Source organism: Rousettus aegyptiacus, unplaced genomic scaffold, assembly GCF_014176215.1.
Source record: "Rousettus aegyptiacus isolate mRouAeg1 unplaced genomic scaffold, mRouAeg1.p scaffold_m13_p_17, whole genome shotgun sequence".
Classification (NCBI taxonomy): Eukaryota; Metazoa; Chordata; class Mammalia; order Chiroptera; family Pteropodidae; genus Rousettus; species Rousettus aegyptiacus.
Genome location: NW_023416292.1, coordinates 44,218,629 through 44,236,132, shown reverse-complemented (window position 1 = coordinate 44,236,132; position 17,504 = coordinate 44,218,629). Strand labels below are relative to the sequence as shown.

Below are 17,504 nucleotides of genomic sequence, written 5' to 3'. Positions count from 1 at the left end.
AAAGTAGAAACTGACCTGCTGGTGCTCTTTCCCCTAAATCAAAAATCTAGCTTCCATTTATTGAAAATGAGTTGAAAGAAAGAATCACATAATTATGCTTCTTCCCATATTCTTTTTAACACATTGCTCCTAGCAGAATCTGTGTTATGCCATGAAATTCTGCAGCTTACGAAAATTTAATAGCAACGTGGGCCCAAAGAAAAGTAAGATTTTATATTCTATACTTAACACAGATGAAAATGCTCTTTGGGAGAATAACATGCCACAATTTATTCCAGGCATTTAGGAGCGTGTACTTGTTAGAAGAAAAGATGCAGCTCGAAGAGTCAGAAAAGGGAACCAGAAAATATGAGCTGGGATTTGAGCATCTCCAATCTTACGGAGAAGAACAAGAAGAGAAGATGGCGGCGTGTCCTCCGCTTCTTGTTCCATCCTCCACCCTGGAGTATCTCCATGATCATAGTGAGTGAACTAGCGAGATTTGTGTTTAAATTCATGATAGAAGAGGAAACACGCACTTTTCAGCTGACGCTCATTTTAGACCTGACTGTGCTTTCCGCCCCCACCCCCACTGTCTCTCGCTGGCTCCTGTGAATTAGGTGCATCGGAAGAGCAGTGACTCATGCAGCTGTGGTTTAATGAGGAAGACAGAAGGCCAAGTTCATTGCAAGCATTGCCTTTCAAGAACCGAATAGTGAAAGTGGGTGACAGAAGGGAACATAGTCACTCAGCCTTGCAGTTTCCTCCAGTGCTGTGGCTCCATGAGAGACACGAAGACAAATGACAGAGCTTCTGCCTTCAGCAAAGTTATGGATTATCTTGGGCTAAATTTGGTAACTTGAGTGTCACTTTTTCCAGCTTCAACCACATAGCAAGACAATTCCTAAGACCTGATCGATAACTGCTCAGTGCCTGGAGCGATCTGACATCGCAGAGGGAAGAGCTTGGAACCAAGTAAGCAATCAATAGACGGAGGTTCCTCTCGCAGGCACAGCTCTAGAATGGCTATACGAGGGGCTTCAAGACAGCCGTCCACTTGGGAAGGTGCGGCACCTAAAGGCCATATGGGCTGAGCCGATACCATGTATTTCATTAGGCTATATATTTATTTGGGGTGGTTCAAGGAGGGGCTGCTGGAAGTTTGGGGAGGTAGGCTAAAGCTACCCCAGTCATCCCTTGATGCCACCCGTGCAAACCACTGTACACAGCAGCCTGGGGAGAGGAATGCACCGTTGCTGCCACCAAAAAGCTTACTCACTATTTGGACGTGCACATTAAAACGAACAAAAGCTCTGATAAAATACGACCATCCAGGAATGGGCCAGATGAGTATGAGAGGTGCAGGTGCACCAGAGAGGGTTCAGGAAAGCTTCACAGATGAGATTGCGAAGCATGGATGGGTGGGTGGAGAGAAAAGTGTGGCCAATGGGATGGGCGAGAAGGTTGAAATAAGCATATATGAAGACAGGGAACTGAGCAGGTGAACATGTAAAGGACCCATGTGGTTTTCACTGAACCATTGAGTTATTCCACAGACATGTGTTGTTCATCTACCCTGTGCTAGGGATTATCCTGGGTGCTAGGGACTCAGCAGTAAATAAATCATGCTCCCTAGAATGTGAGGATTGCTGCCCTGATTTCAGCCCCAGCCTACCTGCCCCATGTTCCTGGCGGCCAAGCTCCCATCTTCAATCCTGCCTGCAGAGCAGGTTCTCATTTCAGGCCATTCTTCAGTGCAGACAGATACACCTTTTCCCCACCCCCCAGCCCCCAGCCATTGTGCAGGCAGCTCCTGTGACGTGGGGCAGACACAGGATAAATTACCGCCCCATCATCTTCATGCATAAAACATGGCACAGGAGGCCGCCCAGCCTGCAGCTGCCTTCGGGCAGGTTGGGAGCTCAGGGAAGGGAAGAAAAAGAAAGTTACAAGATAAAAGAAGTCAACGGAAGCCTGGGATGTAAAAAAAGAAAGAGAGAGAGAGAGAAAAAGGTTGTTTTCTTTTTAATTTTTATACATCTAGCCTCAACTTCCTGTATTGCTGGGAACCTTTGTTCACTTGTCATGAGAAAGTCTTAGACCCACTTTGGGACCATGGTGTTACCTTCGCGATTACACTGGATCAGAAACAGGCCATGGAGGGACAGGATCCGGAGGAGGCAGCTCAACCGTGAGTGTCCCGAGTGTCGTGAGTGTGGCGCGTGTGCCCACTCCCCCGCCCTGCCCTCCTTCCCAAGCCGCCCACGCCCTCCTTTGTGCCCTCCTGCACATCCGCTCCGAGCCCCCTGTCCTCCCCCACTGTCCCATGCTCCCTCTTCCGACCGTCTTTCCTTCATTTTCATCCACTTCTCTTTCTCCTTCTCTCTCCCTCCTATAGTTCTCTCTTAATTAGAGGTAACTTATTAAGTTACCTCTTGTTTCAAGTAGCAAGCAAGAGAGGGCCTCTTTTCTTTATTCTCCCTAGACAAGAAATACAAATAAGTTTTTGTACTAGTCAAGGAGTTGTGTGAATTCAAACTTTGGTTTGTTACAGGGGGAATGCACTGTCTGGGTCCACAGGAATCAGCTGTGGAGCTAGAACGGAAGAAGCTCTGGGCTTAGGGGGTCACGTTCCCTTTAAAGGGACCCAGTCACATGTCTCTTAAATTATCAGACTCACACAGAGATTCCCCTTGAGTGGACAGGAACTCTAACCAAGGGGAGATTTTAGCGTGAAAGTAATCTGAGAAAATAAAAGCACTCCAAGCACATGCAACAACTGTTACCCACCAATAAGTAACATTGTGTGTGTGTGTGTGTGTGTGTGTGTGTGTGTGTGTGTGTGTTGCTGGAAAGGTGTATTTACCTCAGATGTCAGCAAAGTCAAATCCTTGGAGGCACCAGTTCCCTGAGGTAAACGAGTAAAAGGGCTGTTTTCATGGTGGTAAAAAATAGCCCACTTCCTTCTTATCTCTGTCATGAGAAAAACAACAGTGAAACCATGACGATAAATTATAATTGACATTTGGCCTCTGTCTGGGATGCGACGGGGAGTGGGAGAGATTGTGGCAGCTGGGAAAGCCTTGTCCGGCCACAGGCGAGCACCCGCCATACAATGTTATCTAATTATTTTCATGAGAAATTAGTGTCTAGCAGTTTGCCAGGGTCCTCAACTTTGCAAGAAAAGCAAACAACAACAACATGGTAATTTCTAAATGAAAGTTCTCAACTTTAAATATTGGCAGGTAATGCCTTAAAGTTTAAATACTGGAAGAACCAATGTGTGCTCCGATGTGAAGTGCGCCTGCCACGGGCCATGAAGCCCGGGTTAGGTGCTGGTGGTGCTCTCGCTAGAGCCCGGCTCCCCATGTTACTTAAGGCTCGTCGTTGGTGAGTTCTTATGTGTTACAAGCCTCTGGTGAAGACAGTTCAATTAAGATGAGTGAGTGATTTAAGAACATAAATAGTAAACACAGTCCCGGTCTACGAGCTTAGAAGGCCACGCTGGGCTGGTTGGATTCCAAATGACAGGCCGCATACCAGGAACTGCACCCAGCAAAATACTTCTTTAATGTAATTGGTGAATCCATTAGTAATTTTCTGAGTCTTCACCTTTATATTCATCTGCTTCTTTCTGTTGTGCCTACCTTGAGTTCAAGGTCTAAGTTTTGTGACACCTCATTCTGTGTCTACAGAAAAATAGTCGTGGCCCCACAGATTAAGAACAACGCCTCTATCGTGGGATATCACTGAGGAAGAAAGCAGTGTGATCCATGGTGCTGCCTACTGATGGGGAGGGAGTGTCATCCTAGCCTCTAAGAACAAGAACTTAAGGAGAGAGTCGCCTGTTTCATTATAGAGATTTTACTTAATCTATGAGACTACCATCTGGGTACTGTGATTCAATTTCTGCATGGTTTTAATATGAAATAATATCGTGTTAATAAATGTTTAATCCAAGCTTAACGTTAAGCAGGCTAGTAGTCCTGACCTCTTTGGCAAAGAGGAAGGATTCTGACATTCCTCCAGGACAGTCAAGAGCCCTGCTGTATTGGAGTCTGCATGAGTCTGAAATAGTAACTGTTATCAAGTGACATTGTTTGATTGTGTGTTTGTATTTGTTTGCATGTGTTTCAAGACAGAGAATTAGAGGCAGCGGGAAAGGGAAAAGAGTGAAGACACTGAGGAGGGAAGGGTCAAGGAAGAAGCTTCTCACTGCAATCACCAGCCTTCGAGGGTGGCCTTAGACACTGTTTTGCAATGGCTAAAATCTGTCTTTGGCGACTTTTCCTGTCTTCTTTCTCTGAGGCTTTCCTCACAGGTCAGCATCTCCTCTGACATTATTGCTCCCTGGGGCTATACGGTTATTGAGAAAAATAAGTGAATTTTCATTTTTTTTCTCAAATACACCAAGAGACCTTGAATGGCAGCAGGAGACACGCATGCCACTACTCCCCATTTCCATACCCAGGCAGACACTGCCAATCAACCACAGTTCTCTCCATATTGTTCTCGCCCCAAAAGGCCAGGCCTAGCCTTGGGATGCCTTCCAGTACAGTGCTGCTATCACTAATCAATTAGAATTGCTTCAAAAGTTGAAACCTGTATTTGTCTTCTGTTGCTTCATAGCAAGTTACCACAAGCTTCCTGTCTTAAAAACAAGAGGCATTGATTATCTCAAAGTTCCCATGGGTCAGGAGGCTGGGTGTGAATTAGCTGTGTCTTCTTTTTGGGGTCTCCCTTTACTGCAGCCTGGGTATTAGCCAGAACTGTGATCTCCCCTGGGGATAAGGGTCTTCTGAGCTCAGTGGCTGTTGGCAGAATTGGGGTTGTAGGACCAAGAGAGACAGAGCAATAGCTCAGTAGGAGCCTGGACTTTCTGCATGCAGACAGCAGGGTCGGGCAGTGAGGGGTGGGCACAGATAAGAGGGTGCCCTGTGACCCTTTCTTTCCTTTCGTCTGCTAAAGTTAGAAAGGTTAAAGGAAAGAAAACCTGGAAAGTGTATACACTTTGAAAAAATGGAAATTTGGCTTCAAATCCTACTTCTACCACTTCTTAGCTATTAGCTTGTGGGCAAGTCACTCCACCTCCCTGAATGCCCACTTTCCCAGCCTTCAGATGATTGTTATAATGACAGCAAACTCACAGTGTTATTGGGAGCATTCAAAACATACAGAACGTCAAGTGCCAGGCCTTGCACAGTGCCTGACACACAGCAGTGTTATCTCTTGGGATCTGAGAGATTAGAAGTGGTAACAGTGACATTCAGAACAGTGTAAAGGGGTCACCAGAACCACCACCATGCTTTTGGGCTAGGGGAAATGCTACTGGAGAAGGTAGCCCCTTCTCAGCCTCTAACATCACCCTGTATCCACCAGCCTGCTTCACACCAGGCAGGAGCAACACAGCTATGCAAGGAAAAACCACCCTAGCCCCAGAGGTACACTTCCTCCTATCTTTTTGGGAGCTGAGGTGAATGTCCCCCTTCATAGCACATCCCTAGGCTGCTTTGTGTACAAGTAAATACTTCCAGGTGACATGGCCCAAGTGGAACTTACTGCTTCAGCTCCTTAAAAGGCTGAACTCTGTGTCTAGGTGGAGCTTGGATGGAGGAGGCAGCAGGTGACGCCTTCTGTGGACCCCAGTCAGAGGGATGGAAACTAGTTCTCTCTATCCCTGAAAAGACAGCAGTGACAAAGCTGATACGTTTGAGATTAGGGATGCTACCCAATGTCACTTTGTCATCTCATTCTGTTCCCTGGCATTCTCCTGACTCAGGGTGGTGTTAACTGCAACGTGTAGGTAGGCATCCGGGTTCCACAGACCACCCCAGATCATGGTTGGGAGCACGGCTGTGGTTTTGAAGGGGACTGTCCTGTCTGTGGCCATCCTGGACTGAGCATCCTACACAAGGAGGTGAGGACCCAGCCAGTTATTTCTTACCCTACACGGCTTTGGGGGTGGGGGTGGGCATTCTGGTTTGTAGAAACATCTGGGAGTTTCTTCTAAAAATCTTTGTGTCTCCAGATGCAGCTGAGGCCAAGGGCCAGTGGGTACCCAAGGAGCCTGTGGAAGGCGAGTGTGTAGGCACCCTTTCCAGCAGCCTTGGTCTGAGCATGGCCACCACTCTGCAGATGGTCCCTGCTTGGACCAGCATCAGCTTACAGAGCAGCCCAGCTTACTCTCAGCTTTCTGCCTAACTTACCTATTATCTGGCAAGGTGGACAGACGCAGTGTCGGCCATGGATGACTCACATTTCCCCCCAGGCTCCTCCCTCTGGGATTATGCTCTGTCTTGGGGAAGCCATATGGCTGCATGGATACAGACACTCAGATGCCCTAGACCACAGCACAAGCCACGGGCCACCTTTCCCACCTGGCTGCCGTGGGACCTTACTGCCATTCTGACTTTATCAGACTTGCTCTCTAATGTCAGATGCCTTGGGCTGCAGCCGCTGCTTCCGGCTGGGTTTCTCTGGTCTGTCTACACCTGAAGAAATCCTCTCTTGGTTTCCATCTCCTTTAAAGCTATAAGCTTAAAGATTTGGGAAGAGGGGCAAGGTAGGGAGTCACCCTAAGCATAAAAAAAAAATAAGAAGACTTAGAACATTCTCTATAATCTGCAGGTGACAGATTCTCCCAGGCCCAGTCTAGTCATCTGCTAAAGTGGTCCATGAACAGCCTCGACCCAGATGGCAGGCAGCCACCCCGGGGCCTGAGTCTCTCCCCAGCTTCACATCTTGTTTATTGTACTTCCGCCAATCGCAGGAAATTTGACTGTGTTTTGTATCCGGGGCCCTAGTATTCACATTGACATAAGAATTGTTAATATACCTTCAAATGTAGCATTACCTATTTTCTCATCATCTGGAAGAAAAACTGCTTCCGTAGAAGCCTGACCCTCCTCCTTCCTGGCTGAATGATTCTGGGAGTGCCATCGAGTGCCCCATTCCAGCTTACACCCTCAGAGAAAAAAGGATGGGAAACCTGAGACACAAGCGACTTTGAATAATTCAAGGAGGTTCTGTTGATTGAGAAAGTGCCCTTTGTATGCACATTGATCCGGATAGATATGTCAGCCGTCTCCAGCCATGGATGTACAAAAGAGAGGGTGTGGGGGGAAGAGGAAAGGAGAAGAAAAAATGCAAATGCAGCTAATAAAAAGAATGGGGAGAGCAGAGTGTTAGAGCATTAAGAGCTTGGTGACGGGTTCCAAAGCCTTCTGCTCTCAACTTGGTGGTTTGTAGATAGATTTCAAGAGCCCAGAAATTAGTCACTAGAGTAACAACTCAGTCTCTGGTTGGAAGCAGAAAATTACCAAAATAGCAAATTTTCTTAGCAGCATTAAGCTAATGTATTGAGTTGCTGGGAAGAAGGGTGTTAGGGGATAGAAACCGCCTTGAGCTGTGTTAATCTAAAAGCAACCCACTAGGTGAGCACCAGTTCTTCCTCCGAAATATCAAGATCCAAGAAATTGTTTAATTGCATAACAGAATGTGTATATTTATGTACAAACACACCTTACAAGAGTCATGAGCATTAAGATAATGCACGTGAAAATATTGTCAGCTTGTAGAACTACACAAATCTCTCTGTTCTTAGGCTAGCACGTTAGAGTGTCACTTTCAAACTCAATTTTTTTTTTAATTTTAAAAATATAAGTTGTCAAGAATTTCTTAATGGGTTCTTTTTTGTTTTAACACTTGAAAACTTGGTTAAAGGAGACTTGCCTGTGCAAAAAGTGTCATCTGCTTAAGAGGTTCCTTTTGGCACCGCTGTGCCAGGACTTGTGGTGCCCCACACGTGTGCAGACAGACCCTGACCCAACTTCAGCAGCCAAGGAGGGACTGGACAAAACAGGGACACATGGGCTGTGTCTCCTCGCCCTCCGCCTCCACCGAGAAAACTGCATTATGTATTTCCTCCAGGCCTCCTGCCACGTTTCTTTCAGGGCATTCCTGCTCTATGTTCAGGGTTTTTCTCCATTTACTCTCCTAAAATCATCACAGTTTTACATTTAAGAGCACTGTCATCTCCACTATATAGTGCACAGCCACCAATTCAAAGACATTGCAAGAAAATTCATAATCTAAATATATACAAGTGATTTCTTAAAAAGTATACATTAATTTTCTCTTTAAAAAGGTACATATTAAGAAAAGAAAAATGTACAGGAACTCTAAATAGAGGAACAAAAGTATTTCCTTCTAGAAATTCTTGTTTTTAAAGATAAACAAAAATTTATAATTAGTGTCTCATTGTTTATATATTGACCTTTAGAAGATGAATCTCTTCTTTGGGCCTTTATTTTTCATCTGCTAAGCAAAGGTATGCTTTAGCCCGTCTTCATGTGAATTATCATAAATCTAAATTAGTAAGACCTCAAATAATGAAATTTGGCTCCACTTTATACATGTGGCAAATGCATATCTATATAAATATCTACTGAGAGCATACTAACATCCAGATACCTATGCTTTCATCTAGGAGTTTTATGGTTTCAGGTCTTACATTAAAGTCTTTAATCCATTTTGAGTTAATTTTTAAGTTAATGTTCCAGTTTCATTTTTTTGCATGTGGCTGTTTAGTTTCCCTAACATCATTTATTGAAGAAACTGTGTTTTCCCCATTGTATTTTCTTGGCTTCTTTGTCATAAATTAATTGACCACATGTGTTTGAGTTTATTTCTGGGCTCTCTATTTTGTTCCATTGATCTATATGTCTGTTTTTACGCCAACACCATATTATTTTAATTACTATAGCTTTGTAATATAGTTTGAAATCAGGGATCTTGATGCCTCCAGCTTTGTTTTTCTTTCTCAAAATTGCTGTGGCGATTCAGGATGTTTCATGGTTAAATGCAAATTTTAGGTTTGCTTGTTCTAATTTTGTGAAAAATGCTATTGGTATTTTGATAGGGATTGCATTGAATCTGAAGATTGTTTTGGGCAGTATGGACATTTTAACAATATTAATTCTTTCAATCCATGATCACAGGATGCTTTTCCACTTGTTATGTCTTTTTTAATTTCTTTCATTAACGTCTTATAGTTTTCAGTATCTAAGTCTTTCATGTCCTTAGCTAAATTTATTCCTAAGTATTTTTTAATGCAATTATAAATGGGATTGTTTTCTTAATTTCTTTCTGGTAGTTCATTATTAGTATATAGAAATGCAACAGATTTTCGTATATTGGTTTTGTGTCCTGAAACTTTGCCGAATTGATTTATTAGTTCTAACTATTAATCATAATAAAAAGGACTAGTTTTTATTTAGATTAATTACATTCTGAAAAGAGTTTTTAAAGAAAATTTTGTTCTCAGAAATTTGGTTTAAATTCAGAAGATCTTTTACTTTTCCCTTCTTTAAGGCACAACTATTGCTGGGAGTGGGGGCAGAGGGATCAGGATGAACTTCGTTATCTTTTCCTGTCATTTTTAAAGACCTCGTAGTGATTAAAATTCTTCCCAAACAAGATTTTTAATATGGGAGAGGTAGTATTCCATCATACAAATGTATCAAAGCCTGTCGATATTGCTTTCTAATTATTCATTATAATTTATATCTTCATACAATTATTGTCCACATTTCTTATTATTTTCATAGAAAAGATTTCTTCTGGTGTGATACTAGGGTATAGATCAAAGGATATAAATATTTTTAAGGTTTCTGAAACATATTGTCGAATTTCCCTCCTTAAATGTGGTAACAGTTTGTCCTGAGAGTGCAGGAGTGTGCCTTTTTTCCTGAACGACTTTGCTACATATTTAAGTATTTATGTTAAAAATATACACATTGGTCAAAGGTGGGACAATTTGGGCATCAAAATGAAAAATGCCTGCTATCAGTTGAAATACATAAAAATCTATAAATTCATAATAAAACACAAAGGAAACATCATTCGTCACCTTTGGAGGTTGCTAGAACACCAATTATTCTAAATACTTTTTAAAAGAGATAAATCACATATTTGTCCTTTCTTCCCTGTATGAACTCTATCTCAAGCTAACTAAACAGATTATGAGGGAATCCTAGCTAAAGAATGTAGAAAGGATAATAGAATTTATAAAATCATTACTTTGCAAACCCCATCAAATATAATGGATGGAGACAATAATCATCAATGGATGTCCAAACTCTCAGTAAAAAAGAATTGGAGAATTTCACAGTGCAGGGATCTGACTGACATTGCATGAACCCATCAACCAATCTTCACAGCACTAAAATAGAACAATCAGACATCTGTGCTTCAGGACTTGATGAATGGGAAATAGACAGCATCACCTATAAGTAGTTTCATTAAAAAAATAATAATAATTGAACTGGATAGAATGGCTATCATCAACAACACAAGTAATGACAAGTGCTGGAGAGGTTGTGGGGAAAAGGGACCCTCATACACTGCTGGTAGGAATGTAAATTGGTACAGCCATTATGGAAAACAATAAGAAGGTTCTTCAAAAAACTAAGATAGAATCACCACTCATATGACCCACAATCCTTCTTCTGGGTATTTACCCCCAAAATTTAAAAATGTTTATCCAGAAAGACATATGCACCCCTGTGTTTATTGCAGCATTATTCAAGGTGGCCAAGACATGAAAACAACTGAAGTGCCCTTTGACTGATGATTGGATACAGAAGAGGTGGTACATATATACAATGGAGTACTACCCAGCCATAAGAAAAGATGAAAGACTGTCTTTTGTGACAACATGGGATCTTGAAATTATCATGTTAAGCGAAATACGTCAGGTAGAAAAAGTTGAGAATCATATGATTTCACTCATATGTGATATATAAAACTGAAAACAACAAATGAACAAGACAAACAAACAAACAAAAGCTCATGATCTCATAGACACAAACAAACAAACAAAAACAGTTTAGGGGTTACCAGAGGGAAAGGGGGAAAGGGGAAGGTGATCAGGGTGAAGGGGATCAAATGTATGGTGACAGAAGGAGATTTGACTTCGGAAGGTGAATACATAATTCAATATACAGATGATATATTATGGAATTATATACTTGAAACCTAATTTTATTAACCGATGTCACCTCAATAAATTTAATTTTTAAAAAATTGAATTGGAATCTGATCAAGATCTCATCTAATCTAGATCTTACTACAGTTTGTAGGAAATATAAGAAATAGAGGAACAAGTTAAACAACACCATAAAGGAGTCATCAGCCAAACCAGAATGTAGAAAACTCTACAGGACAAATTTTCAACAAATAAATAGTATTTGGTGGCTAAAATGCTGGGTATGGGGGATGGAGAGGGGCATGCAGTATAATCAAACAACTGATAAAGGAAAATTCTGTGTTTAAGGATCCCTGATTTTCTTTTAAAAAAAGAAATAACAGAATGATAAATTCTTATTTATTATATGATGAGAATTTAATATTATTCAATGACTTTTATATACGAACTCTTTTTTAGTAGTAGATTATTCTGGATATCACAGGGTTTACTTTAATCAGAATTTAAAATGTTTTCTCTGCTTCTGATTGTCTGAGACCATATAAGAGTTTGCTATTTTAATGTAGAACATTAATAAGGAGCATTCTTGAGCTAGTTGAGATCACATTGTATTTGAAATTGCAAGGCTAATTCAAGCACTTTGGGTAGTAACCACCAGATGGCACCACTTTGTTGTTTTTCTAAACCCAGCATGAAAGAGTTCTTCCAGCTTTAATAGAAAGAAGCAAGAATATAACATGTTACCCACTCATATTATTTTTCTATTAAAGTATAACTTCTTATTAAGTAATTTTTTTTATAACAATCAACCTTTAACTTTTATTGGCAAACCTAAATTTCAGTTATCGGCTCTTGTCGCTAAACACAGCTGTTATCAAAGATTAATCAACTAAACTTTTTTTCTTAAGAACATCTAGCCTTCTCTTACTTTTGACATTTCCCCAGGATTTATGTCTATTTAGCGGGTTTATTTCACACTATACAGTAATTAAATAACACTTTTTTCTTCCTATTAGCTTAGGAGCTTCTTGGGGACAATTATGACTTCATTTCTCTTTTTAACCTTGTACTTAGCAATGTTTGCTTCTTGATTGATGTTCAGCACATGTCCACAGAGAGAAACAATAGGATCAAAAAGGGTATAAAGTGCATCCCTGACTTGGCATTTCACAAATCTCAGTTCTTCCTGCCATTATTATCTTTTTTTGCCAAGATGAGGATTTTTGCTGTTATTGTTTTGTTTTGTTTTTTGTTTTTTGTTTTTCTACAAGCAATAGCTCTTCTGGCTAAATTAATTATAATTGTCTTCCACCTGGCAGTCTGCAGAGAAAAGGCAAAAAAATAGGCACCACCACACACTTGTGTCTGCACCTTGATTTTTTTTTTTTCAGTACAAATAAGTCTTTATGCAATCATTATATTTTTTTCAGGAATAAAAAAAAAGAGGGTGAGAGAGTTGGCGTGTGTTACAAAATGACATAAGAAAAAAGAAGTCCCCAGTAGAGAAAAATCAACCATTAAATAAATATACTCTAGCAATGGAGTCACAAAGCCCAAATTTAGGAATGAGGAGAGTGGGGAGGGGATCAGGAAACAGACATACTTTCCCATCCTCCTTTTATCCCTCGCTCCCCATAAAGTCAAGATTTCCTGCAAAGCTTTGGTTTCTCATTAAAAAAAAAAAAAAAAAAAAAAAAAACATGGTTGTACATTTATTTTCCTCCTGTTCTACAACTTCGTGGCCCCTTTGATATAATTTCTTGCAACTACATAAAAGTTCCTGAATGACATAGATATATATATTCATCTTCCTTTTCTTGGTCTCCCACCTCTATTCTCTATGTGGAAAACCTTGCCAACCCCCTGCCCCCACTCTTCTCTACCCTGGATTGGAGAGTAAATAAGTTTGGTCTACCTAAATACAGTAGTATGTGTGTTTTACATGAATTGCAGCAAGGAATGGATGCTTAACCAGGAAGATTGAGAATGAAGGATGGAGTGGTCCTCATTTCTTTGGGTTTCCTTCATAAATGGTTCAGGAGTTGTGCAGTACAGACTTAAATGTGTGTGTGGGGGGGGTGGGGATTGGATGGCAGAGGAGGGGACATACCTTGATTTTTGAAATTTTAGCTTCTTTTTAATCAGTGGATGCTTTGGCAACACACTTCTAACTTAATGAATCATCTTCCTTCTTGAAAAATTATTGATCTTTATTTTTAAAACTAGATAATGCTACTCCACTGTGACAGCTCCTTGTCAAAGGCTCCTTAACTCTATAAACAATTTTAGAATACCGGTAAATAGAATGTAACGGTTTTAAAACAGTTATATGGTAGCTTCCTCACCTGCTCCAGGGAAACCAGTTGTTACTCGTTACTCGTGTGTTGGGCTCTTACATTTCATCACTGTGGTAGGATAATGCCCCTCACACACCAAAAAGAAGTTTGCTCCAATTCCTGAAACTGTGAATAAATGAGATTACGTGGCAAAGTGGAATTAAGGTTGCATATGGAATTAATGTTGCTAATCAGCTAATCTTAAAATAGGGAGATGATTCTAATTATCTGGGTGGGCCCCAGGTAATTGTAAGGGTCATTATAAAGGGAGACTGGGGGATCAGAGAAAGATTGAAGATGCTGGCTTTGAAGATGGAGGATGAGGCCATAAGCCAAGGAGTGCAAGAGGCCTCTAAAAACTAGAAAATGTCAACTTTGTGGTATTTGTTATAGTAGCCATGGGAAACCGATATAGTTACTAAATTCTTAAACCAACCCCAGGGCTTCTCAAGGTAATATTATGAAATTAATTGTATGTATATGCTCATCCTGCTTGGTGACAACCCTGTTACTTACAGATTTTAAGCAGAAACATGTATTTTATCTATTCTAATAACTAAAATATCAGTCTTCACTTACAAAAGAATTATTCCAGTCATGAGGAGCTCTAAATACTTTACGGCGATTTTAGTTTTTTTGTTTTGAAGCCAGTGCAAACCCATGGGGCTGTGCCAGCAGCCTGAGTCCTTCACTCTGCTGGTTCCTTTGCTCCCACCCATCACCGAACTGACCTGGGTTTATGGGGCTCTCACACCACAACCCCCACTCTTCTGAGTTAAAATACAAGCATAGCAAATGACAACCTCCGGGATTTACTGTTTGGTTACTATCCGGTGTCATGACCAAATCAGAGAACAAGTAAGACCTGGAACCAAGGGCATGGGATGAGGTGATAGGCATGGCCAGGTAATATCAATGGACAGGAAGAGGAAGCCCCTGAGTTAAATCTTAAAGAAAGAACTTAATTCGTGTGTGCACCAAAGAGAAGAAAAGCTGAAAAGCAACAGCAAATGCGTATGTGACTGTGAACTCAAAGCCTCTGAGCAGGCAACATAAGGAAGTGGGCAGTCTCGGTATAAGACATTATAGAGTGGGGAGGACTGCGGCAAACTACAGAGCTTTTCTCCTGCCTAAAAGTCACTTACATCATTTTTTTTTTAACACTGTGCCAACCCCTAGGCCCCAAAATGTCTGCCAGCTGCCTGGATGTCAGTTTGAAATCTCTAGGAAAGGCAGGCAAATTTCTTTAGCTTTTTTCCCCCCTATAGCTTGTCCATCTTCCATATCTAAGGGTAAAACTAGAAGATGAATCTCCAAGAAGAGGGAATCTTTATCCCAGATTTTCTTTCTGGAATTGTTTAATTTTTTAATTAAAGAAATTTTTTAAATTGTAATTAGTAAATTTTTTAATTGCAAGATATTAAAGCAGAATGAAGGGAGATAGTTTAACATTTTAAGGTCAGAGCTTATTTAATAATTATAGGAAGGAAAAAAGTGATGAATCAGGCAAGTGAACTTCATCATCAAGAGATATGGAACCTTTATGTGTTGCTCAGGATGCTCAGTCCATCTCTGGTTACTGAATGTTCCCAGATTCATGACTATTTTGTCACTCAGCAATCACTTTATTTTCCTTCCATCTCTCTCTCTCTGAAGTGTTTCAGAGGTAATTAAGTCATGCTGTGGAATGCTTATTGAATAACAAATGTCATGAAAATGGAACATACAGCTAATTTTACTTCTCATAAATAGAGCTCCTGTGGCTTCCCTTCAAAACTAATGGTAGGTACACAGCCCACCCTCATTCTTCACCTTTCATCCCTGAGATATACCTGCAGGGATCCAGCTTCCACTCATCACTGTGGGTTGATTTCATTTTGTTCTATTGTTGATGCCCTTTGCCTTGGGAAGTACCAGAGTGAATTGTTATTTATTGTTTATTTTTAGAACAGCATGTTCAAGACAAAGCTTTCAAACCATGATTAAGCTCACTCTACCTAAGCCTACGAAAGCTCTCCTCCTTCTCTTCCGGCTCTCCCTCTGGAAACTAGTGAAATGTATTTCTGGGAGAATTAAGCAAGAGGGTAACTTTCTTTCCTTCCCAATTACTGTAATACTGTTTGGCATAGATTAGTAAACAGGGTTTTAAAAGGAAAGGAGAATTTAGTAAAAGTGACTAGCTGAACTGTCCTGAAGTTTACATAACACAGGGAGATCCTGTGAATGTCCCATTTTAAACATGACGCGATCAAAGAGGGCGGCATGTCCGCGAGAGCACCTCAGAAGAAGAAAACACCATTTCATGAGGCTGCATAGGTGAGGCAGTTCTTAGCTTCCCATCCCATCCTGTCAGGAAGGTTTTGTCATTTTGTGCTCATTGCAAAAGCTGAAGTGTAAATGGTGTGTATGTCTGTTGCCATGACAACCCAGCAGCAGTTGGCCCACTCTTTGAGCAGTATAAATGTGCTCTTGAAGAGATGCTTGTCAGAATTTGCCAGACAAGTTTCCCCCGCTGGATTCACACAAAAGGTTTAGAAGGTTCCTGACTGCATTTAGAGGAGAGGCAGGCTGAGATTTGGCATTTGGCTAACGAATGAGGAAGCTCAAGGGCTCTGCTTCCATGCTGAAGTAATCTTGTTGCATCTCTCATTTGGGGGGCAACTGTGTATAATTATAGAGTAGGACCAAGAATAAATGCAGCAAAAAATCTTGACAACGACCGGAACTGAGGCTTTTGTTGTCTTTTAATGTGACTCATAACTATCTCTGCATTTAATAAGAGGTCATTGTTACTGCCTGTGTTCTTATTCCTATTTTGGCTTGTCAAATTTGTGTGTAGGCACTGTACCAAGAAAAAAAAAAACAACAATGCAAGCCAAGGGCATGATCCCACAAGCCTCTCTCACATACTTGCTGGGCCCTGTTTTTCCTTGTTCCTAGTGACCAAGAGAATTCAACTCATAGTATTTTGTGCCAAGGTACATACAATTTTTTCAATTATTTAGGGATGGGTTGACTAAATTTGGGGTCTCTTTGAGACCTTCATTTCTCTTCCTCATCCTTGCCAATATCTGCCAAATCTGCAGAGGGCGAATAAAGGAAGGGAAACACAAACTGACTATTCAACACTTAACCAGTAGCTCTCAGAAGAGTTTTATTATGAAGATGGGAACTAGTGAAATGGGGTGTGGAGAATATCTGTGGTTCATGACAACCTTCAGAATCATGAGTAATTTCTAGCTGGCTTTTAATATAGATAACTTATCTCATTATTCCATTAAGCTAACTCAGAAAGTCAAATAAATACCAGCTTTTTTTAAAAAAAAAAAATCTTTATCTCAAAAAGTGAGTGCTATGGAGAGAGTCAGATACAAAAGGCTACAGAAATTTTCAAGGTGATCATAGTTCTGTTTGGATTTCAGTTATAAGGTGTAGCTTGACCCATTGAAAGAAATATTAACTACAAAAGGATTTGGTCACAAAGGTCTGACATGTCTTTCTTTCAGCAAGATGATGGATCTTAGTTCCATCACCTATAAAGTGAAAGTCAGAGAACAATAGTTTTGAGATCTAAAATCCTGTTTCACTATGAAACAGAATTCTTAAAAACATTCATTCAACTGTAAGTGTACTAATACAGTTGAATGAATTAGGGCTGAAAAATACTAAGGTTAGCTATAAAAGAAAATCATCCCCCCAAAAATCAACACTGAAGTCCTTATAGCCCCATCCATATCTTAGGCCTGCTCCCTTAACCCACCTTGACCTCCACACTGTACAATTTTTTATAAGAAACCAACAAAGAAACTGCAGTTTCTGGCTTAAATTATTACCTTACTTAAAGTCAGAGTCAACCACCTGTTGTGGAAAGAATTTAACACAGAATGGAAGGTTGAACGATAGGAACTCCAAGTACCATTTCAAGACTCACTTTCTGACTTGAAATTTGGATGTTAATTGTACAAAAGAACCAGTGCAGAGACCACCTGTAGCCTGGGTCACGGACTTGTGGTCTACGGTTGGAACTCAGTGCACGAGTGCTTTGTTTGGCCTACACAAATGAGTTAGATTTTTTTTTTTAATTTGGTTGCCAAATTAAAAATAAAGATTTTACATTTTAAAAAATCCAAATTTCCAGCTTCGATAACCTCCTGGTAATAGTCTCCTAGTGCTAAAATGGCTGCTCCTTCAAGCAAGGCAAT

At 40.7% G+C, this 17,504-nt stretch overlaps 1 protein-coding gene across 6 annotated transcripts in view; it reads left to right on the top strand.

Annotated features, from left to right (window-relative positions):
* The first annotated feature begins 758 nt into the window (after positions 1-758).
* RIPOR2 (RHO family interacting cell polarization regulator 2) overlaps positions 759-17,504 on the top strand; it is a 167,976-nt gene continuing 151,230 nt past the window's right edge. For 2 of the 6 annotated variants that reach the window (XR_001596404.2, XM_016140879.2), the window contains exon 1: positions 1,870-2,170. Coding sequence is in view for 5 of the 6 variants with exons in the window: in XM_016140879.2 (XP_015996365.2) it covers positions 2,095-2,170 (76 nt within the window). In the remaining variant the exon portion in view is untranslated. Of the gene's footprint in view, positions 955-1,866; positions 2,171-17,504 lie in introns of those variants that run through there. The other 4 variants (XM_016140886.2, XM_016140885.2, XM_016140880.2 and 1 more) reach the window with 3 other exon arrangements.